Source organism: Cololabis saira, chromosome 18, assembly GCF_033807715.1.
Source record: "Cololabis saira isolate AMF1-May2022 chromosome 18, fColSai1.1, whole genome shotgun sequence".
NCBI lineage: Eukaryota > Metazoa > Chordata > Actinopteri > Beloniformes > Belonidae > Cololabis > Cololabis saira.
In genome coordinates this window covers 28,754,472-28,778,659 of record NC_084604.1, presented here as the reverse complement: position 1 = coordinate 28,778,659, position 24,188 = coordinate 28,754,472, and the positions used below count along the sequence as shown (strand labels likewise).

At 37.7% G+C, this 24,188-nt stretch overlaps 1 protein-coding gene across 1 annotated transcript in view; it reads right to left on the bottom strand.

Moving 5' to 3' along the window:
- LOC133418602 (clathrin coat assembly protein AP180-like) overlaps positions 1–24,188 on the bottom strand; it is a 35,684-nt gene that overhangs the window by 1,545 nt on the left and 9,951 nt on the right. Inside the window, exons 4-23 of the mRNA XM_061707373.1 lie at positions 23,294–23,369; positions 21,595–21,697; positions 21,346–21,439; positions 21,139–21,250; positions 20,470–20,576; positions 20,341–20,382; positions 19,760–19,833; positions 19,142–19,147; positions 17,927–17,939; positions 17,727–17,854; positions 15,340–15,413; positions 15,094–15,108; positions 11,731–11,829; positions 8,338–8,574; positions 7,623–7,709; positions 6,857–6,934; positions 3,844–3,930; positions 2,334–2,395; positions 1,262–1,345; positions 1,061–1,172 (exon numbers count right to left, since the gene is read on the bottom strand). Coding sequence (XP_061563357.1) covers positions 1,086–1,172; positions 1,262–1,345; positions 2,334–2,395; positions 3,844–3,930; positions 6,857–6,934; positions 7,623–7,709; positions 8,338–8,574; positions 11,731–11,829; positions 15,094–15,108; positions 15,340–15,413; positions 17,727–17,854; positions 17,927–17,939; positions 19,142–19,147; positions 19,760–19,833; positions 20,341–20,382; positions 20,470–20,576; positions 21,139–21,250; positions 21,346–21,439; positions 21,595–21,697; positions 23,294–23,369 — 1,665 coding nt within the window. The 3' untranslated portion in view covers positions 1,061–1,085. The remainder of the gene's footprint in view (positions 1–1,060; positions 1,173–1,261; positions 1,346–2,333; positions 2,396–3,843; positions 3,931–6,856; positions 6,935–7,622; positions 7,710–8,337; positions 8,575–11,730; positions 11,830–15,093; positions 15,109–15,339; positions 15,414–17,726; positions 17,855–17,926; positions 17,940–19,141; positions 19,148–19,759; positions 19,834–20,340; positions 20,383–20,469; positions 20,577–21,138; positions 21,251–21,345; positions 21,440–21,594; positions 21,698–23,293; positions 23,370–24,188) is intronic.

Below are 24,188 nucleotides of genomic sequence, written 5' to 3'. Positions count from 1 at the left end.
AGATTCAGCATATTTGAGTTTGTAGATATTGTTCTAAACATAGACCTATTGAATTGAATTGAATTGAATGAATGGTTTATTTCGGACAGAATACATTGAAACATTTACATGTACATTATATTATATAAAAATAGTAAAACCAATAATGCAAAAAGGGGTATATAGTGGTGCTATTTTCATGTTAATCTATAATAGGCTATACCAACATAATTAACACATTTCTTTATAACTGTTTATCATTTTATATTTAAACATTTTTTTGAAAACATAAATTGAGGTACACATTCTTAAATCATTATCACAGCAATTCCACAATTTCACACCTTTCACGGAAACAGTTTTCTTTACTTTTGGTTCTTCCCCATGCCTTCTTAAACATACCTGTGTGCCTTAGTTCATATTTACTGTTGTGGATTTGGAACAGCCTCTGAGAACATCTTGGGAGGAGATTATGATGTGCTTTATATATGATCAATAAGGTTTGAAGGTTAACTAGATCCCAGAATTTTAATGTATTTAAATTAATAAATAAAGCATTGGTTGGCGCCAGGTACTCTGCTCCCATAATTATACGTACTATTCTTTTTTGTAGTAAAAATATGGGCATGAGATTGGTTTTATAGGTGTTTCCCCACACTTCCACACAATATGTCATGTATGGGACTATAAGGGAACAATATAGCAGGTAATGTGATTTTTTATTTAAAAGTTCTTTGGATCTATAAACTATTGCGATTGTTTTGGACATTTTCTTTTTGACATGATTAATGTGGGATTTCCAGTTTAATTTATGGTCGATTAATACTCCAAGAAACTTATATTCAAAGACTCTTTGAATCTTCACACCATCAATCCTTAATGAGACTTCAGTTTTGATTTGTTGATTTCCAAATATCATAAATTTGGTTTTACTTAAATTTAAAGATAACTATAAATTCAACTGAAGATGAAAACATTATGTCTTCTTTCAGATAGCAATGTTAGCACTACGAGCTTGTTCTCTTTCAAAAATAGCCATGACAGTATGAGCAGATGATTTAAAAACAGGCAGCAAGTGTACCCTGGGGGTGAGTGGGTCAGGCAGTCTACATGAAGTCCTTAATATTGAGGTCGTCCAGCGCATTCCTCGGTGGTGGGGGCTTTCTGGGGCTCTGGGCCATTCCAGGAGACATCTGCAGACACATCTTACGTTAAGCTCATTTTGCCTGTCTAAAATCTGTGACTCAGTATTTTATTATCCGCTTTGGAATGAGCATATTACCGGTGCTCCCGGTGTCACTCCGGGGGCAGGGAAGCCCGGCCTGGCCATGGGCATCATGGGTGCTCCAGCCACTGGTGCCCCAACCTTTTCACAGAGAAAAAAAAAAAATGAAAGGATAAAGACAGTAAGACAAAATTGTCTGCCACCTGATTGACGTTTGAGGGACACCTAAGGGGCTCATTGTCCATTGATATCCAATAATGTCCAGACTGAACATTACTGGGATGGACTGGGGTGGTCATCTTACCATGGTGAAGCTGGGGTGATTCCCCATAAAAGGAGCGACACCCATGGGTATGGTCTAAAGGTGTGGAGGGGAGGGAATGGAGAGGAGGAGTTGGGATGTTACTGGACTACATATAACACAGACACAGACGCTGTAAAACAAACATGTTGTCAAGTAACCCACAAAAGTAATGTCAAAGACAGAGACAACAATACACCACACACAGGGAATGAAGTCATGCCACAATGAAAAACCAAACCAAAAGTAATGTAAAGTATAAGGACATATCCTTTACTGACACATGCAAAAATATTAACAGTCTAGGCAGGGGAAGATTGTACCCTTCAGAAATAAGTTTTTTTGTCAAAAATGCCAGTGTGTCAGTGAAGGTGTTTAGCTAAAAAAATGACTTGGCTAATCTTGGCTAATCAGGTTAAAAAGAAAATAAATGCATTTCTCTAAGAAATGTAACTAGTTTCCGAGCAACAGCTGCTTAATTTAGCAGCATCATTGCCACATCATCCCGCTTCAGTAGATATTCCAGATATAGAACAATTCTTCTGAACCACACTGAAAGTTAAGCCTAAATTTGTATGACTTTGCATGTGCAATGAGTATTATTACACATCTAACTGAAACTTGATCTTATGTTTTCTGAACTTGCTATAATATTACAGCTTGTTTCTCTGTAAGTCTCATAACCAAATCCTCTCAGTTTCTTATCAAAGTGTTTACAGCTGGAACCCGGAGAGCCAGATGAAGACAATGCTTTGAGGTTGCTGCTACAGGTGTGCCCTGCACGTCATGCGGCTCCACTCCACTCTATAAGACACAGACAACATTTACCATGGGAGCACCCCAACTGGGGGGAGCTACCTGAGGGGCCGCTGGCGTTCCCATTGTGAGGTCTTCGTCAGCGAGAGAGAGAGAGAGAGAGAGGAAGAGAGAGATACTGCAAAATCATGTTTTACCTTTGCATTATTATGAGCACAGTCTGAAATTTACTGCAAGGAGTTACAAGACAGGGTCAACATTTGTTTGACATTTTAAAGAATGGCTTGCTTTCTTTTCTGTCACAGAAGTAATAACATTGAGGCTTTCAACTGCTGTTTGCATTTAGCTTAATTTCCTGTTTTATTTTGAAAGTACCCTCCTATTTGACTTCTTGCTTGTGTTCTCTCAGATGTAAGTAGCTTTGGAAAAAAACATCTGCTAAATGACAGTTGTAGTAGTAAAGTGTCGTTCCTTGTGTGGTCTTTAAGTGTCAGTTAAGTGTTGACATTTTTTTTGTCTGGAAAAGATTGTTCACACTTGTGTGTATGAGTGTATATTGTATCGTTTCGGGGGGTTGTTTTTTGTTTCTTTTGTTTAGTTTTTTTAAGTAACATGAGTTTCCTTGCCTACAAGTGTCTTATTTCTGATCCTCTGGTCCTCCACTCATAATGGCAGTAGGCTACAGAGTACACTGTAAGTAATTGGATGATGCATTCAAAACAATCAGAAAATTGATGCTTCATGCATCATGGTAGTCATCTTTTTGACGTGGCGTTTTTCATTGAAGGAGGATCTCTATGAAAAACAGGATACATTAGACGAATAACAAAGAAAAATGTGTTCAATTTGCTTGGAATTAAGAATCAATTAAAAGTAAAATCTTGCAACGTGGTCGCTCAGATGAATTAGTATGCACATGCACACTGTGCATGTAAGATTTAAGAGCTCTGTCCTGCACATAGTGCTATGCTGTTTACAGTTTCTAACTAAGTAAAATAGTATATGAGCTCCACTTAAATAATATTTGACCTTTTATTAAACTGCACAAATATTTACACATTTCCTGCTTCCACATGCTTTACCTTTATAAAGCAATATTATACAATATATTGTATAATATATTTTAAATTAGCTGCTTTTTTGTTTTTACAGGTAGGCTACATATCAATCTATATTTTATCAGTTTTATTAATGTATTTTCTAGTACTGAAAAGAGTTGCACTAAATGTAACTGTTTGTATATATTGTTATATTACAGTTCTGATTTTGATACAACTTTTTTTTATCCATATTTTGTATATCAAAATAAACAGACTACATGACCCCTAAAACTTTGACCTTATTCCAACTCATTATTTTATGCTTCATATTTATGTTATCTACATGTCCTTTTCATGTGCGTCTTTCAGAGTTATGATGTTTAACTTATCAGATTCAGATAGTAGTTTCAAATTTATTGAAACAGTGAGTGGCATTGTGGATCTTGCACTTCATCAGAAAGTGGAAGCATTTTTTTTTCTTCAAAATGTCAAGCAATTCTTTCAAATCTGGCTCATCTAGATGAATCTAAATGACTACTTACTACTTGCCATGTTAGCCATGGAGGCGTCAACATCCCCCGCCTGAGGGGTGACAGTGGGCTTCATTACATCTCCTAGGCCATCAAATACTAAAGCAGGGAAAGCACAGGAGAAGGTGTTGGGGGGAGGGAAGGGGAGGGGAAGGTGGAAAGGGTGGGAGATGTTAGCATCCTTCAGTGTGAGCTATCCTCACACTCTACCATAACTAAATAGCAAGCCTCCCTACTTCTTGGATTACCATGACAACCATTGGATGTCTCCATGACAACAGAGGGATGGGGAAAGTATTGGAATTTGCCAGGATGTGCAGAGGAGGTATCATCGATATCAAACAGTCAAATGACAGTTTGACAATAGGTAATCAAATAATGTTTGATTATCTATTGTTTATTTTGTGCAGAAGCTTAAGAAAATCTCATTTTTGTTATAGGTGACATCTCTGATGGTAGTTCACAGCATGACAGTAGAAAACTAAATCTTTACATCTTTAAAATAAGTAGATGGGAACATTATAGACTTTATTGTACCACATAGTGACTATAATATTAAAAGTGTCAAGAAACAACTTCAGTATATAATGGGAATAATTCATTGTTTGAAATACTTTATTGCATATTTGAGTTTGCAGCATAAATTCTGACGAGGGGAAAAACGTTGCATCTACAAAGAGAGCAGCTCGCATGCTAAAGAAACACTAAATAATACTGTTACTTCACACAGACACTTTTTATAACCATCAAGCATTGGGGGGAGGGGTTGGGGGGGTTGCAGCTGAGTCTGGGCTGCAACACTGCAATGCAGTGCACTGTGGGAAATTAGCGTGTTGAAGAGCAAGGAAACTCACCCAATCAAATGGCAGGAAGCAAGAAATGAGCCAGCCCAAGAGCCAGATGGGGACAGAGAGCATTGAGAATCGAAAGAGAGAAGGAAAAGATAGCAAAAAGCACAAACCCCAGGGAGACAAAAAAGAAAGAAAGAAAAAGCAATGAAGTTTCAAATGGGTTGGTGACAAAGAGGTCAACAGAGGGTTACTGCTTGAACAGAAAGTGAGGAAAAGAGAAAGAGTTACGCCTTAAAGAAGTCATATTGCAGAGCATTAATAACATGGGGCTGCTGGCGCAAAACAAGATGACCAGGAACCAGAACAGAGACTGTGTTGCCATGGTAACAGACACTGCCGTTAGCAGATGCATAGCAGTAAACGGCAGGAAAGTAACTGAAGTAAGCACCCAAACACAAATAACCCTAGCAGTTGTACTCAGATGAGGCGATTCAATGATGATGTCTGCATGAGCATATCAAACTCACTGATTTACTGACACTGAATCAGAAAGCAAGCATCAACAAATGTTGTCATGTTTTTTTATGCAAAAACATGAACTGCAGTTTGAAGTTTTTAAGTTCAGGTGAGAAGAATCAAATGAACTGATAACAGCAGACCATTTCATCAACTATTACCAAAGTTCATAGAAATGGTCACTGATAATGGCTTTGCAGAGAAATAACCAATCAGACATGAAAACACCACAGCAGAGATATAAAAGAATAGTATCAACACCACATTACTCAAATCATGCAGTCAATGAGGTTAAAGTGCATCTTCCAAGTTAGAATATAAACAATATAAACGTGAAATGTTCTGGAAGTCTGAACTTAAAAAGTTACTGATCTGTTTCATGTACTGTATGAATGCTAGAGTTTCTAACCTGCAAGTTGCACTGTGACCGTCACAGACCTAGACCTGTTGTGAGCCTATGGGCCTCTGAACAATCATTTACAGGAAAAGCCCCCTAAACCTAGCCTTTTTTAGCAACAGGTTACAGGTGAATGCAAACTTTCAGGTACTGATATTCTTTGAAAAACTTGTTGTCGAACTGTTGAAGTGCTGCGTGGTGTCTGCTGCAGTTAAAGAGAGGAGGTCAGACATATTTCCTCTGATGTCCTGCCAGAGTCTAGCAATTAAACTAGACCCAATATTTTAGAAAACCATCAAAGGAAGCCTGAATTAAAAAGTTTATTTTTAAAAGTTATTGTTTTTCAGCCAAATCTTGCTGTACACTTAGCGTGCTGTGCAACTTAAACAACAAATAGACAAATTCATTTTGAATATGGGATGGACTTGTTTGTGAAAATGAACACAAATTAGTTAATTTCCAGAAAGTAAGGGCTCCATCAGTAGATACAGCACACATAGGCACATTTCAACATTATGTGTATATTTTAGCACCATCAAAGGCCAAGTTTCTCTTGTTTATACATGGATTTTATTTTTCATGATGTCAATATGCATGAAAACCTGAAAATGTTTAACACAAACTCTGCTAATGACCATTCAAAATGGAAACTATTATTATTGCATGCTTTCTATTTAAAGGTAAGGTAAGTGATTTCTGGATGACTTGAAGTCTGATATTTGAGAAAGAAATTGTAGAGCGCTCGCTTCCCTTTCCAGAAAATACACCTCATCATGAGTGCGAATCCTCCCCCCTGTCAGTGATTGATTAAAGTAACGTTCTTTACTGGTTAGGAAGTCTGCCCATACTCATACAGTTCCCAAAGGTAGAGGTGTATATGGAGACTGTTTTCTTTGTTTTGATAGTGTACTCACAAGATGGATCTAGCTTATCGGGAGGACATATTAACTAAAGATTACAAAACGTTTCCTGGGGTAGAAATAGTGTTGAATTGCTTACCCTACCTTTATAGAAATCAATAAATACATGTAAAATTTATTTCTACCCATCTTCGGCAGATAGTAGTGTAATGAAGCTAAAGTGGCGGTTTGATCATGTTGTTGAATAAAAAGTTTCAATATTAAATCAACATCTAGGTGTAATCTATACCTTTACTAAACTTTTTTACAAGCCTTAATCAAATGTTCAGAAACAAATAGACCCTTTTTTAACCCTTTTGTAACTTTAAACAAAGCTCTGTGAGGTAAATGGAGGTACGTCAGTGAAATGTTTGCCCTCTACAGCACATGCGGTCTGGCACTTCACACACATGAGGATTTACCTGACATCAGCTCAGCACCGGGTGCAGCAGGAGCAGCAGCGGGAGCAGCTGCAGCTGGGGCGTCCCCTCCCGTGGACTCTGTGGGAGTTTAACCAAAACATGACCGGAGCCGTCCCATGTCATGACAGAACAGGGTGAGCCATTTCCATCGCAGCATAAGGGCAGAGAAGGGTAACAATCAGCCTTGGCCTTCAACACTAGTGATTCCAGACAAAACAAAGAGTTAGAAATGAAGCTGAAAACTACGACAATCAAGCATTTTTTTTTCCCAGTTATGTTTCAGTGAAAATAATCTTTTATTTGAAAATACACACTTAGACACATACATTCACACATCCTTATGAGTTTTAATTTTTACGTTTTTAATATTTTCAAGTCAACCTTTAAATACCGGTAGATGCTTTCCTGACATTTTCTAAATGGACTCATATCACCAAGCTTTTTTGGGCCCATAGGAGTAATGTAACAATTATCAACATAAACAAGTTAAGACAAGGAAAAAGTTAATAATGAGACACTTGGGTGGGATATTTATTTTCTATTTCAACATGACCAAGCTTCCTTCCAAAAACACTTCCACAAAGAGCCAAAAAAGCAGTCTGCACATAATAGCACACCAAACCCTGTATCCGTGACGTTAAAGCAAAATAGTGATGATCTCAGGATAAAAATTATTTTGTTCCATTTTACACTCCTCTCTTCTTTGATGACGTTTTCATGAACCAGAGATACAAAGGGAAGGCAGGCAGTCACACAGGTTACCCACCACCAAAGAGGTTCAAGATGGCTCCTGTGTCAATTTTGGGTGGGGGGGCTGAGGAGAGGATGGGGGCAGGGGAGCTGAACACATCCGCTGGAGGAGGTAATGGAGATGATGTTTAGATACCAAGTGACACTTGAATAATAAAAAGCACAAACTTTTCATTGTGATTCATAATGATGCAGCATCAGTTACAACTGCGGTGCGTGCAGTGCATGCTGGAAAGCGAAGAGGAGGATTCACTTAGTTGGCGCTTGAGACTGCTCAATAGCTTTTAGCTGATCTGTAATAGAGCAATCTCATCTGCTTTTTCTGTTCCCCGATCAAAGCCAAGGACAAAGCTGAGAGGCAGGCACGGCAAGACTGAACAGGAAAATAAGAGCGCACGCAAGACGACAGACTGACTGCAAAAAGGGTACCTGCTGAAAACAAATCAGCACTGGGAGGGGGTTCCACTTTGGAGAAGCTCGAGTCTGGCATGGAGTCAAACATATCTACGAACACATGCGCACCCAAAAAAGAGGACTGATAAAATGCACAAACCCTTTAAGACGCTCAAACACACCAAAGTTGCAGATATGTGCACAATAGATATTAAAACAGGGGAGAGTAGGAGACAGATGATGACAAGCAACATCAGACCCGTGAGCCGGGAAGTTGCAAATCTAGTGCAGAAAGACAATGAGATGAATTCTGAACCACACACATCTCTAATGTTTACCGCTGAAAAGGTCAGTCGCGGGGCTGGTGGTGTTTGAGGCTGAGATGGTCGCTGTGGTGGTGATGGTGCTGGATGTGGAGGTCAAGAGCGGTGAGGGGGAAGGGGAGGGGGAGGGCTGAGGCATCACAGAACTAAAACAGGCATCCAGCGAACTATTATTCTCCACTGTCATCATGCCGAAGAGATCTAGACCTGAAGACACTGGGTTGGCACTACTGTCCGACGGAGCGAAAGGGTCTTTTGGTAAGAGTGGGGTTGGGATGAGAAAGAAATATAAGACATGGAGAGGGAGGGGAGTGTTAGACAATGACTTCAACACAAAACAGGTGACTTTGAGTCAGTACTGAGTAACAGCTTCCAAGGGTTTCACAAGCTTAAATTCTTATATATCTGAATATTATCCTCAAGAAGCCTGATGGCCTCATTACTCAGTAAGTCGGGTTACTCAAAAAAACAGAAAAAGACAGAGGCACCTGCTGAAAACTGCAGAAACTGCTTCAGTTTTCCACAATATTTCTGAGGTTAATTCACAATTCTACGACGGAGTATTAGGACTAAACTAAGACAAAAAAAAAAATGGAAATTACGAGAATAAAGTAATGAGAATAAAGTCATAATGTTGCGAGAATAAAGTCGTAATAGAATAAAGTCGTAATATTATGAGAATAAAGTCGTAATATTACGAGAATAAAGTCGTAACATTACGAGAATAAAGTCATAACATTACGAGAATAAAGTCGTAATTTATGAGAATAAAGTCGTAATATTATGATAATATAATTCATGAGAACTCTAAGAAGAGCAGTCTTGTCCCTGTGTTAAAATGAGGAATATTGAGCATCTTGTGAAGTTATATTTATATATAATATATTTAATATTACGACTTTATTCTCGTAATATTATGACTTTATTCTCGTAATTTCCATTTTTTTTGTCTTAGTTTGGCCCTAATACTCTGTCGTACAATTCCGTTTTTCCTACTGTAGTTTTAATTCCTGAAATGTTTCCATATTAAGGATGAAGCAGGTTTCATGTAAGGATGATGAAAACATCTAAATGGACATGAAAGTAGGAGAGAGGAGTAAAAACAGCACCCCAGGGGAATCATGGAAAGAGAGAACATGCTTAACTTAAATATTCTGCTGTTAGTTATAGTCAATATCACAATCTGATAGAAAAATAAAAGAGCAGGAAACAGGAACAAACCATGGCAAAACTGCAAAAGCTGGTGGCTGCACAAAGATAATTGTCGCCATCAAAATGTGTTCACAGATTTTCTACTGTTTCAAAATGCAGGAGACGAGCCAGAGTCTTTGATTGTAGCAATGGTAGCAATCGTTCTTCCATACAAAAGCACATATAATACACATCCATATATGCATGTTGTTTTAAGGTTTGTTACTGTACTGTTACTGTAAAACTGTATCTTTGCACAACTTTCCATCGAAAGCAACTCTAGCAATGTGAAACAAAATATTCACAGTTTGGCAGCTCATAAAGTCACTAGTTTCAAAGTGGAGCAGAAGCCACGTGTCCTGTTTTAGTGATCAATCGAGTGTCGGGCCAGTGGGAGATGTTTGGCAAACTTTCTATCCAAAGCCTTGCTGTTGAAATACCCAGAAGCTTAAATTGTCCCATGTGTGTTGCACATGTCTCATGTCCAGCTTTGCAAAAGAGCGCTTGGTCAAGAGTCTGCTTTAACTTCAGTGTCTTTTTACAATGTGCAGGGTTCAGGCGGTGACAAAGTGTACTATAAGTCAAATCATAATCTGTTACTAGCCTTCTGTTTTTGGTCCTTCCACCTTATACTCAGGGGGAGATAACTGGAGAGATTTATCGTCCCCAAAAAAATGAGTAAATGTGATTAAAAAATGATGCTTGTGATTTAAACACAGCTGCATCTACGTTTTTTCAACAGCACAGCTGGTGTTTGTATCTTGTAGGAACAAAGGCATAATGAACATGAAGCTGATTACCTGTTCAAGTGACATATTTTAGTTCTTTCAGATAAAAAAACAGATGTACTTTTCTAAATAAACTTCTGTCTCAAAACACTTTGTAACAAATTCAGAACGATAAAGGAAAATATCCCAAGTAACATTATTTCCTCAAAGGAGATGTTGTTCCCTTAAGTGCCATCGGATTGGTTGCATTTCTGTGAGACTTCCATAAGAGGCAGGGGTGGGTATTTAGTGAACACAACTACTAATCAGGAATTGGAAACAGCACTCCAAACCAAGCTGCAATTACAAAACGGACCACCCCTTAGTCGGTGTATTCTCAACATTCTTTTAACATGAACATGGTGTCCACATATATCTTAACACTTTTGCTAGGCCATGACATCATGCTGCCCAGCTGGAAGCTGTCCTCCTAATAAACGTCCATGGCAAAAACAACAAATAACTGCATGTGATTGTAAACCTTCTAGTTCATGATATAGTACTGCATTCAGGAACAACACAAGTGCAAAATTATGGCTGACCATAATTTAACTAGTAATAATAACCAATAACCAATCTTAAATAAAACCAAGAACAAAATATGATGAGCTCCAAAAACATTCAGAGCAGCGGGTTGCATCTCACTGAGGTTCCAATTAAATGTAGATTTCCTCCAGTCAATTGGAAACTTGGTGCCTTGGCAGTCAGCGTGTTTTGATGTCTTCTCCTTGCATTTCTAATAAATTTAAACAAGTGGAGAATCTCTCTCTTCTCGTGTTCTTTTCTCCCACAAGTGTTTTGCCACACCAGTTCATCCCCCTTGGACCTCACAATAACCTTCATCATACTCAAAATATAAAACTTATTTTTACCAGCAGTATATAATGGTGCGCCTGACAGTGATTACAAAGCGCAAGAAATCAGTCTGCGGTAAATTATTTACATTATCATCTCCCACAATGTTTTGGAAGGAAGAAGTGCCATAATTACAGATGCAGAATGTCCAAGCGCAACGATCACTTTCCAAGCCTGTTGAGGCGCTAAACTTCTCACTATGCTTGAATAGATACTAAAAAGGTCACTCTTAATGCCAAAATATGATTATTGCCAGGCGTAAGGCGCTAATAAATCTGCCTCAATGCATCATAAGGCAAATACGCAGAACAAAGTGGTGTCACATTGGGCCTATAAAGCATTTGAACTCTACTCTCCAGAAAATAAGTGGAAGTGGTCATGTCTAAGGGGATTTTTTTTCCTGACCAGAGTTGAACAAAGCCTTCAGATTTTATCGAAGCAAATGAATTTTTTGATACCTACTGCACTGCAGTGTGACTTTAACAGATTTTCCCAAACTTGTCTCAAACTTCTGATTGATGCGGTGCAACTGACATTAACAAATCTACACTCACTCACACAAGCGGACACGCACACAGATTTTTCAGTCACCCACCGGCTCCGGCGTTGGCGGCAGGGGTGGACGTGGCAGCAGCCCCACCCTCCGCTGCAGCGACAGAGGCCTCGGCGGCAGGGGCAGGTGTTGCAAAGGCATCTGAAGTTCACGCAAACCCAAGGGCAGAAACGCCAAAAGATGAAGGTATAAAGAGGAAAATAGAAAAGAAAGAAGTCAAGAAATGCAAGGAGGTAAGAGAATCTCAAGAAAACCAAGGGAAGATTAAAGCATTTAGGTGGAAAACATGAATCAGCCCTTGTAAAGCACTATTTTAGCATTTTTATGTGACATCAATGACTGACAGATGAGACAAATGGGTATACAGACAGGAGGCAGTACAGCAAGGATTCATCTACTGCAACAAGCAGAATAAGCCAACAATCTACAAATATCCCAGCTGCCATCTGTAGCTACAGCCACACGGGGTTTGATAGAACTGCTTTTCACCGAGGTCAAAGAAAAGCATGTCTGGCTATCAAACAAGGCATAAGTGAAGAATGAGTGTAAAAGTGTGTTTCTATACCAGCCGAATGGTAAGTTTACAGGGTATTTAGAGTGTATTTGAAGCATTATAGTCTGCATATGAGTGAAGTTAAGAAAGAAAATTAGATTTTACCTCTTGTACCTTGAAATATCTTTATAGTGATTATAAGATGTCAGTTCATTATTATATTTTGTATTAACATGTCCTTTGTATAATAGTTAATTTCGATATAGACGCTTTTATTTCAAATGACACCTTTGAAATCCCAACTTGATAATCTCTGCAGGAACTTGCAAGTTGGCAAGTTGACCCTTTGTGTTTGTTTGAACTACATGAAGTTGGAATTTACCTGCACTTAGTAAATAGTTGCACAATTCATTTAAACTTTCTATTACAAAGACACCTCTGTGTTGCCAGATCTTGCAAAATTGTGCAGCTAAGTCACAGAAAGACCCCCAAAAAAGAAATGTTTTTGATTTAAAGGAGCATGAGACTCATTAGCGCCACCCTTCGCCACAACGGCCAATGGGGGGTACTGCAGCCAACAGCAAAGCCGGCACGGGAGAACGGGGAGAACGCACATGCAGCGTCATTTGACGTCACATCCGCAGGACAGCGCAGGAAAATCGGGCCCAGAATTGCAGCACATTTTGCAGCACACAGCCTGTTCAAGGCAACGGAGAGATACACTAGAGGGCTCATTCTTTTGGGTTTGGAACGCTTCATCTGACATTATTACTAGAAAACTTAAAACGTATACAAATTTTTTTCATAAATCCTGCCTCAATCCTGCCTCATGCTCCTTTAAAAGCTAATTTAGTTTCAGAAAAAGACTTCAGGTGAGAAGATGCACTGCTTGTGTATAATGAATCCTGTATTCTTTGGAGAGTGCAGCAAATGGTTTTCACCATACACAGACAGGAAATGATCTTGAAGTGAAACATCACACTTCATAATAGTTTCTGTCTGGGGGCTCAAGTCTGTGAGCAAATCTGTCCCAGGAAACTGTTGCAAATATTGGAAAAAATGAGCTGCTCTCTTGTATTCGACTGACATGTTTCCTATGACCTTTTTGAATGCAACATATTTTTGTCAAAGCAAAGATTAAAAAGTTATGGCATTAGGTTGTCGCAATTAATTTAAAGAATGACAAGTTCCAGACAACAAACAGCGAACCAGAAACAGTCTTTTCTCCCTTCATCAGTGTTGTTTATTAGTGATTTCAGAACTATGGTTGCTATCAATGTTGCTTTTGCAAACATAGTGTCACCCTGGGATTCCAGTGATTCATTATGGAAACCAAAAGGCCTTTTTATAAGACTTATTATGGAGGGATTCCTGTATGGCATCAACTTGCTCCAGCAAGATTTCTTCAGTGGAAAAGCAGCTGGTGTTATTTAGATTTAATGTTCATTTCCTGTGAGAATCGTGTGTGCTGTAGTTATCAATCTCTAACTTTTCAACTAAAGAATAAATTAGATGGTTGTGTCTCCATACTGTATGTGTTGGAACATGCAGTTGCTTGAGCAATCATGTCGTGTGATGGGTTTTCGGGTTGAGCTTCTCAGAGTAATTCCTTCATAGAGAATTTTCTGGAAGCCCACTGACCTCCCAACAGATCCATATTGGTGGTGCCAGGGGAAGTAGCAGCTGCTGTGCTAGTAGGAGGAGCTAGAGGGACTCCGGGTTCAGCGGCTGCAGGAGCGGGCGCTGCTGCTGCAGAGGAGGGGGCGGGCTCTGCGGTGAGGGTGGGGTCAGATAGCAAGGAATCGCCCATTTCTGCCAATGGGGGTGTTTGGAATCCCCAAACAAGGTCAGCAAAATAAACCAAAGGCAACAACCAAAATAGCCAGAGAAGTCACCGATGTGACAGAGAATTACAAAGAAATATATATTTTTAAAAAGCCAAAAGAATGATCCAACCAAATAAGAACCATTTTGATGATTTGAATTGATGGACAAAAACATAATATACATTTGAAATAAATCAAAGTTGCAAAAAAGATCCAACAGCAGCCGATCATAACCAATAAATAAGAAACAACCAACAAAAAAATTGCCCCCATTATAAACCAGAAACAGACAATGGAGGATGTGGTGGGAGGGGGAGAGGGAGCAGAGAAAAACAAAGAAAGTACTCAGACTAAAGAGAAAAACTTTAGGAGACAAAAAGGGGAGGTACAGTACCTTGTGACATGGATCACTCTCTAGTCTACTTTTACATTTAATTTGAATGCAAAAACTCACATTGGTTTGAGGTCATTTTGAGTTGTTTTTTTTTATGTTTGTTAAAGATCCCATATTATGCTATTTTGATCGGGATTCATATTTATCACACACCGCAATAGAGCCATTATACTTTGATTGGCATACTCCCACTGCTCCCTGCTCACTCTGCTGTTATTGGTTACCTTCCTAAACTAATCAGACATGTTACTGCTAGCCATGCGTTACCATGACAGAGATAGTGGGAGACTCTTTCTTTTTGAATTGGATGCATCTAAACGGAGCGGGGCTGAACCTAGTGGGGATAGATGCACGGGCTGCGTCCATCTGTGCTTGGAGTTTGAAGGACTAATCTGCAATATGCAAATGTTTCTTGCATGAGCAGAGAGTCGTTTTGACAATTAAAATAATCACATGAAGCCCTTGGTATGAGTCCTCATTCGAAACATTTTATTTACTGCTTAATAAGTTAAGAATCTCTTAAAATCACAACCTGAAAGCTGTGTTTATTACAAAAAAAAGTGAATTTTTTACATTTTGAAAGTAAAGAAAAGCATAATATAGGATCATTAAGAAAGAGAGCTGGGGAGCTTTACTTTGGACTACTCAGGACCAGAGTCTACAGGCGTAGTGAAGAGATAAGTTTTACTCACCTGATCCAAGAAGATCTATGGAGGCAGAAAATGGGAAAAAAAGGAAATAGATATTTCTATATAAATGATAGTCTATGTTTCTGTATCAGGAGCCATAGCACTTCATTATTTAAAGTCTTCAAAATGTACATCAGTTGACTCTCATATGGAGATGTTTGGTTTGGCAGGTGTATTCGTTGTTTACCTGCCAGTTGCTGTCACCTTGAGATGATCTGGCCTCTGGTGCAACTGGAAGGAGCAACTTACCTCCCCAGGATGTCGGGGCAGCTGACGGTGCTGAGGGGCCGGAGGACGACAGTGGATCCAGATCCAACAGAGAACTAGAACAAGGCCAACATTTGTGTCATTATTATTCCTATTTTTATTTTAATATATGATTTTCTTTTCTTCCACACTTTTTTTTGTAATATTTGGAAGCTGTATACAAGTCAGTCCAGACAATTTTATAAAGATGAAAGTAAACTGAAGCAAAATTAAGATACAATCATACACATACAGTACAGCAAAAGTCAGTATCCTTTCTCTTAGTGATTGTTACGACTCATAGTATTAGGCAAATACAACTTCACATGAACAACAATATGTAACTTTTTTTTTTATCTTGTCAGTAATTATTGAAAGCAGCACATAAAAAGCTTCCAGTTTGTAGCTCCGAGGGCATAAATAAGCATGCTTATGCAGACAATGTAGGCATAAGCATAGATCTGGAGTTATACAACACTGTCCAAGAGTTACTCTTTGTCCTGTTTCTGACTTTCTCACTCTCTCATTTTGTTGTTCGACATTGTCTTTTTAAATCCCTTAGTTGCTTTTTCCTTGCTGTCCACTGCAGTTCTGTGAGTGAGTTTCAATGTTATTAAAGTGTGGCATATTGCCATAAAGATACACAGTTGTCCAAAAAGACAACCTGGAAGTAGTGACAGTAGACTGGGAGTGATAAACGATGCCTCTTCAAAGTCATTGAATATCCCAAAAGAACAACATCACATGTACCCCACGTCTTCTTCTAAAGGATAACTGGTACTGCTAGTCCTCAGCTCCTGATGAACTAGATCAGGGGTCGGCAACCCAAAATGTTGAAAGAGCCATATTGGACCAAAAACACAAAAAACTAATATGTCTGGAGCCGCAAAAAATGAAGTCTTGTATAAGCCCTAGAATGAAGGCAACACATGCTGCATGTATCTATATTAGTTATAAATGGGGGCAGATCTTGTACAATCTTTATAAAAAAAGTCGAAATGTTGAGAAAAAGTCAAAATGTCGAAAAAAAGTCAAAATTTCGAGAAAAAAATCTAAATTTCGAGAAAAAAGTCAAAATGTCGAGATTAATGTTGAAGTACAATCTCGAGAAAAAAGTCGAAATGTTGAGAAAAAAATCTAAATTTCAAGATTAAAAAGGAAAGGAAAAAGGAAGAAAAAAAAGAAAAAAGATTCTATGAAATCAGAATCAGAAGCATTCTGAACAAATATGGTTCATTTGAAAGGGTTGCCAGGAGAAAATCTCTTCTGTCTACAAAAAAACATGGAAGTACAATTAAGGTGCTCAAAACTGCATCAGAACAAACAACAAGACTTCTGGAATAATGACCTCTATGGTCAGAAGAGTGGGCTTATTTGGTTTTAATGCTCACTGCCATGTTAGGCCAAAGGCAAACAACTATTTCAGCAGGAACAACTGAAACCCACTGTCAAGTGCAGAGGTTGAGGGCTGTTGATTTGGAGATGGTTTGAAGTCCCAGGACCTGGGCACCTTGCAGGTGTTGACCACATACCAGAATATTCCAATATGCAACATGACAATGTTCCAAAGCACACCAGCAAGTCTACATCATCTACATCATATAGTGACCTCAATCCAACTGAAATGATGCAATATCTTAAGATTGATCTGCATAAGGAATGGCTACAAACCCCAATGAACTGAATCAACATTGGATAGATGAATGGACCAAAGTTCCTCCACAATCATGTGAAAGACTGATACGGTCAGGAAATTACTACCTTCAATTTATTGTTGCTGAAGCTAAAGAATTAAGGGGGTACCTCTACCTAGAATTACCCGCATGGTCTTTTTGGTATATTTCGGTCAAATGAATAAAAGCGTAGTGAAAAAAGTCTGTTGCTTGATGCTGTTCACCAGAAGTTGTATTTACCTGAACAAAAGACCCCCTAAAAATCAAATAATTTTCATTATGTAAAAGAACAAGGAGGCGGTACTAAATTTTGAACATGAGTGTATGTGTATTGCAAGCACAATTAAATATTTAAATATTTTCATCACCAACAATACATTTTAATTAAAACAAATAATGGTTTGAAGAATTAAAGGTTTGGCAGGCATATATTAAAAACCAACAAACCATCCCTACTCAAGAATGATATAAATAATTGCTTCTGTGATCATAACACTGCAATGCAGAGGAAAAAGCTTTCATGCCCCATAAAAATAAATTATTTTTGTCTGCATTCATTTGATTACCAGTTAAGTCAATTATACATTTCTTGAACTCTTTCAATATTCAAGCCTTCAATATTCCACAGTGGCATTACTTTCCACCCTAATAATAATTATCAACACCCAAAATGAATGAAAAAGTAAAGGAATTAGAAAAAAGGGAACTAGAACTTACTCTTCAGCGGGTTCAGGAGCAGCTGAAGCGCCAGCAGCATTGTCCCCGGGAGGAGGCTGCAACGTAGGAACGGCATTTGAAGATTTGGCAGGAGTTGATGTTGGTGACACGTTGTTTGTTGGAGATCCCTGAAGGATGGACAGAGAAGAATTATGTGGTGCATCGGACAGGAAGAGTACAGTTTTATGTGTCTTTCTTACCTTTGTGGGAGACCTGAAAGAAAAAGAGAGAGGAATTATAAGTGGTTTGCTTGAAATAAGATGTTCAGCTTGACACACACTACATTTGATGGGTGTGTAAATGTGTGGTTTATATATATTGTGTATATATGTATGTATATATATATATATATATATACCGTATTTTCTGGACTATAAGCCGCTACTTTTTTCATAGGTTTTGAACCATACGGTTTATACAAAGGTGCGGCTATTCTGTTGATTTTTCTTCCACCGCTAGGGGGAGCACTAACCGGAATTAGAATCAAAACTAAGACAAAATAAATGCAAAGAAAAATACGCTACTTCTTCTTTAGCAGATAGAAGTAGGTAGAAGCAGATTTCAAATAGATAGATAAATAAATACCGGTTATTTTCTCTTGGTTCTGTCCTGTTTTAATCAGCAAAGTTGCTGCCGTGTTAAAAGACACTGTTAGGAAAGGATCTATTTAGGTACAAACATGTACATGATTTACAGTTCAGAATCCTTCTGTATATGTAGTAAATATCTAATCTAACAACATAAATATCTGCGGCCTGCATATCTTTTTTTTTTTTAAATAGAGCGCATGCGGCTTATATACAGGTGCGGCTTGTATATAGTTTTTTTATTATTTTTCAAAAAATAGAGCGGATGCGGCTTATATACAGGTGCGGCTTATAGTCCAGAAAATACGGTATATATATATATATATATATATATATATATATATATATATATATATATATATATATATATATATATATATATATATATATATATATATATATATATATATATATATATATATACTGTATATATGTATATGTAAAATCATATGAAGAGTTAATTTCCAAGTGACATGCTGTATGTTGAATGCAAACAAAACAAAGCACAATTCCGTGCAGCTATTCAACTTCACTTGCGTAAAAATAACTCTTGACATACTGATTCACATATGACAGTGCACATGTGGTTCACTACATATCCAAACATGTATCTCTCTGCAAGATAATATTCACAGCACCAAAACACACATTTCCACATGTGCACCAAATTAGTGATGGAACTTCAAGTGCATAATGTGGGTCTCTATATTCCACGTGTGAACAATGAGTCAATTTAGGTTGAGGTGAGTTGGGGGTGACAGTAAATACATCTACAAGGTTTTCTAAGTAGGTTGCAAACTCCAAGCAAAACATACAATGTATGCTCACCCTTCACTGGTGTTTTCCAATCAGTGTAAAGAAGAATAAAAGAGAGGAGGGGTTAAAGAAAATGAAAGAGATATCTGTGTCTTCCATCTTTTCTACTGGTTCGCTGAAGGTTCCATGTTGTAGAAAAGGACATTTCTAGGTTTTCTTTTAAATGTTATCATAGGGCAGGTCAGTGTGCTGAAAACTGTGAGTCAATAAGACTCAGACTTCACTAAGAGAGTCTGTATTGAGGTCATGTGCCTTTAAAACAAGCCTTCAGGACCTCTGTGAGATGGTGATGTCACAAAGATACAGTCACTACCCTCAACTGTGTATCTCTGTAGGCAGTTTCTGCGTCTTTTTTTCCTTCCTCAATTCTGATTGAGTATTTATGGTATTGCAGTGAACTCCCAGCACTCTCCAACAAATTATTTTATTTCATTTAAACAGCAATGTGTGCCATAATATGATAAAAGAGTTTTAAAAAAGCACACTGTGGGGTTATATTGCTCAAAATGAAAGCAACTTATAAAATGGGAGATTGGGAAAGTTTCTTAGAAATCTGCCTTGTTTACTTTATGTTTGCAAAACCCTTTCACTCCCTTGGAGTGAAAATTATTTTCTAAAATACCATCTTACCCTTTCTTTCCTCCTTTTACATCCTCCAACCCATTCATGTGCGTTTCCAGAGACTCTAGGATACTGCTGGGAGCCTGACAAAAAAAAAAACATGTATAATTTTAACAAACAATTCTTTAACTCATGAATTATTTTCTCATTCAGACCTAGAGCTGGCATTTCAGCTACAAATTTAAAGAAATAGTTGGCAAAGCTGTGGAGATTCTCACTGCATTACACACAGGCATGTGTAAACACTGCATCGCATACATTTGATACATCACATCAAATCAAATTCAACATGCAGATATTCCATCCTGTAGTTAAACAGGCACTCAGTCAGGACACCCTTGGTTTATGTGGTTACCGGGTCCTCGGGGAGGTTAAAGGGACAGTCTTCATCATCTGAGTCAGCTAGATCCACCACAACACCCGGGTGGAGGCACTGAGTGGGAAGAGTGGTGAAACACTAGCTTCTGTGCGTGCATGTATGTGTAGGTTCGTGAGTGAAAGCACTGATGGCTTTCATAAGCATCATATCTGTCCCAATCCTTCCAAGAAATACAAACAATGAACGTCTTTTAACATGTAATGTAACTTACATAGTTGATGTCAGGGATGTCATTTTTCTCAACCCCGACTGTCTGTTAAAGACATAATAAAACTGATATGATCACACTGCAGAGAATGAACAAAGCTCAGTGCCAGTGAAGAGTTCAGCTGTTCCTCACCTCAGCCAGCTTCATGAATTCCCCGATTTTCGTCACCCTGGTCAAGAATCTCTTATAAATCTCCAAGGCATCCTTACATTCATTTTTCTTCATCTTGAAAAATTTCTCTGTGAAAAACAGATTTCAACAACTTAGAAATAACCAGCTTTGGAACTACTTGTTCAAAGTTAATGCATTAATGACTTGTCAAAAGTCAGAGTTTGTTCAGATTGGAGGATGAGGACAGCAGACTTCAACTTGATTTCAAACATACTTTTGCAAGGTTAAATATAAAACAAATGTGTATTTCTGTTACAGGTGTAAAATTATGGCATGGACAAAGCAAGGAACTGAGAAGTTGCACAAGTTTGTATCAGCTTAAGAAAATGTTTAAAAAAGAAAAGATAAGTGCCTACAAAAAAGAAGAAGGAGAAAGAGAAAAAAATAGATATAAGAGTGGTATTTTTGTTTGTTTTCTTGTTATAAATATGTGTATAGATAGATTGGTGTTCAGTAAGTCAACGTAATGGTATTAACAGAGAGGGGCAGCAGGTATCATAAGTTTTCTTCTTCCTGCTCCTTTTCTTTCATGGTGATAATGTGTACTTCATGGAATTTTGTACAACATTATTAAGAATATATACCATGAATGGAATAAATGAAATGAAATGAAAAAAAAAAGAAACTGACCTAATAGGTTGATGATTCCATCGTTGTAGGAAGCAAACAGTTTGACCAGGTCTTTGAAGAGAAGCAAGAATGCACCATTGATGATCCCGTTGTTCAGCTCCTTGGGATGAACCTGGGAAGTGGTGGGACAGTGAAATGAGCATCAGCAAAAAGAAAAAACCTCTTGGGAAAATTACTGTCAGTGTGGAAGTGAAAGTAAAGACACACATCAAACTCCAGGAGTGTGTCAATCTGAGTCTGCAGAACAGGCATGCCTTTCAGCAGCTTCTCAGTGGTCATAGTTCTCATCACTCCCTCGGCACTGAAAAGATACAACACAGAGATTTGAAGATAAAAGAACAGCATTTCTTAAGACATGAAAAATGATTTTAATCACAAATAGTTCAATTGTTTGATGTCATGAGCTTGAAGGAGGACCTACCTACAGACTGTAAGTGACATCTGAGGAGAACCTACCCTTTCTTGACTCTGGTGAAGTCAAAAGCCATCTGGCGATAGGCAAAGGCTTTCTCGTTCAGGTAGCGTCCGTACCGTCTGATGAATGTAGACATGTCATAGCCTAAACAGACGCACATTAAAGTCAGGAAACACTCAATAGAATGCTGAAAACCTTGATTATTATGGTTTTTTTATCTCTAGAAATGAAAATAGCTTGAATATAGAAATATTTATTTATTTATTTATTCATTTCTATATTAACACGATTTACATTCAGTCAGCACCTTAGGTACCACTGATCATTATAAATTGATCATCAGCCGGTGCGCTGATCGGTAAAAGCAGACATTTTCCTCTAAGGAACAGTCAGATGTGTGTTCACATGACTCCAGAGGGAAAAACAAAAGCAATGGTCTAAGACAGGGGTCGGCAACCCAAAATGTTGAAAGAGCCATATTGGACCAAAAACGCAAAAAACAAATATGTCTGGAGCCGCAAAAAATGAAAAGTCTTTTATAAGCCTTAGAATGAAGGCAACACATGCTGCATGTATCTATATTAGTTAGAACTGGGGGAAGATTTTTTTTTTCATTATGCACTTCGAGAAAAAAGTTGAAATGTCGAGAAAAAAGTCGAAATGTCGAGAAAAAAGTTGAAATGTCGAGATTAATGTTGAAGTACAATCTTGAGAAAAAAGTCGAAATGTTGAGAAAAAAGTTGAAATGTCGAGAAAAAGTTTAAACGTTTAGAGAAAAGTCAAAGTTTCAAGAAAAAAGTCAAAATTTTGAGAAAAAAGTTGAAATGTTGAGAAAAAAGTTTAAATGTCGAGGAAATAGTCTAAGTTTCGTGAAAAAAGTTGAAATGTCGAGATTAAAAAGGAAGAAAAAAAAAGGAAATAAAGAAGAAAAGGGAAAAAAAGAAGAAAAAAAGTGAAAAAAAGGTCAAACGTTTTTGAAAAAGCTGCAGGGAGCCACTAGGGCAGCGCCAAAGAGCCGCATGCGGCTCTAGAGCCACGGGTTGCCGACCCCTGGTCTAAGAGAACTAGTTCTTTCTGCATATTAATCTGGAAAAGGTTATAAAAGCTATTTTGAAGTAATTTAGAGTTTATCATTCTGCAATAAAGAAGGTAGAAAGCATTCAAGACAGTTCCCAATTTTCCTAGGATGGATAATGCTGTAAATCTACCCAATGGTCAGATTGTGTAATGCTCGAAGAAATACAGAAGAGCTACATCTTAGACTTTGCAGGCCCCACTGAGCATGTCCCCACAGAACGATTAATAAAAGTCTTTACAAGTATGGTTTGTCGGGAAGGGTTGCCAGGAAAAAGCCTCTTCCATACCTCTCCACAAAAGTGGAGCTGTTTGGCTTTAGTCTTAAGCATCAAGCACAGAAGGCCACTATTAAGCACATTGGTGGAGGGGTCATGGTCTGGGGTTGTTTTCTGACCACAGGACCTGAGCGTTTCATTCATGTCATGTGATATTTCACCTCATAGTCTCTTATGTGATACATATCCTAAGCTTTTCTTACCCAAAAGGAGTCATACAGTATGAACAACATCTTCTGGCAACAGAAAATGTGAGCTTTTGGATTAGTGGGAACTTTTAATTAGAGTTTTAAAAAAAAGATTTAAAGTAATATTTCCCTCAAGACATTATTGAAAATGATGTGCCTAAAAATATATAATACGCAATTCATGTCCTTTAAATTATTACCATGAGAGCCGGTTTTGTCGATGAAATTGCTGAGGTTGAACAAGGAGGTCCTGGAAGCCAGGTATTGAATAAACCTCTGAGAAAAGAAAAACACAATTAACGTTTATGGAGACAGTAATAGATGGGCATTACAGCCTCAAAAACATTTACATGCCACCAATTAATTATAATTAAGTGCCGCTTTTATATGTTCATATTGCAGCTCTTACTGACCTAACGGGCACAGTCCATTTAAAACATTTGAGCATTTGAGGTCTCGAATTATCTGTAAAGCATCAGACTGCCTTTGGGAGAGCAACCCAAACTAGCCTCAAAAGACCAATTTTGGTTCTCTTAAGTGGTAACTCATTTATTATTCATTAGGACGTATATTAGGGCCAAACTAAGACAAAAAAAAATTGGAAATACGAGAAAAAAGTCATAATATAATGAGAATAAAGTCGTAAAATTACGAAAATAAAGTCGTAATGTTGCGAGAATAAAGTCGTAATAGAATAAAGTCGTAATATTATGAGAATAAAGTCGTAATATTACGAGAATAAAGTCGTAAAATTACGAGAATAAAGTCGTAACATTACGAGAATAAAGTGGTAATGTTGCGAGAATAAAGTCGTAATATTATGATAATATAATTTATGAGAACTCTAACAGGAAGAGCTTCTTCTCCCTGTGTTAAAATGAGGAATATTGAGCATCTTGTGAAGTTATATTTACATATTTATAATATATTACAACTTTATTCTCGTAATATTATGACTTTATTCTCGTAATTTTACGACTTTATTCTCGTAATATTATGACTTTATTCTCGTAATTTTACGACTTTATTCTCGTAATATTATGACTTTATTCTCGTAATTTTACGACTTTATTCTCATTACATTATGACTTTATT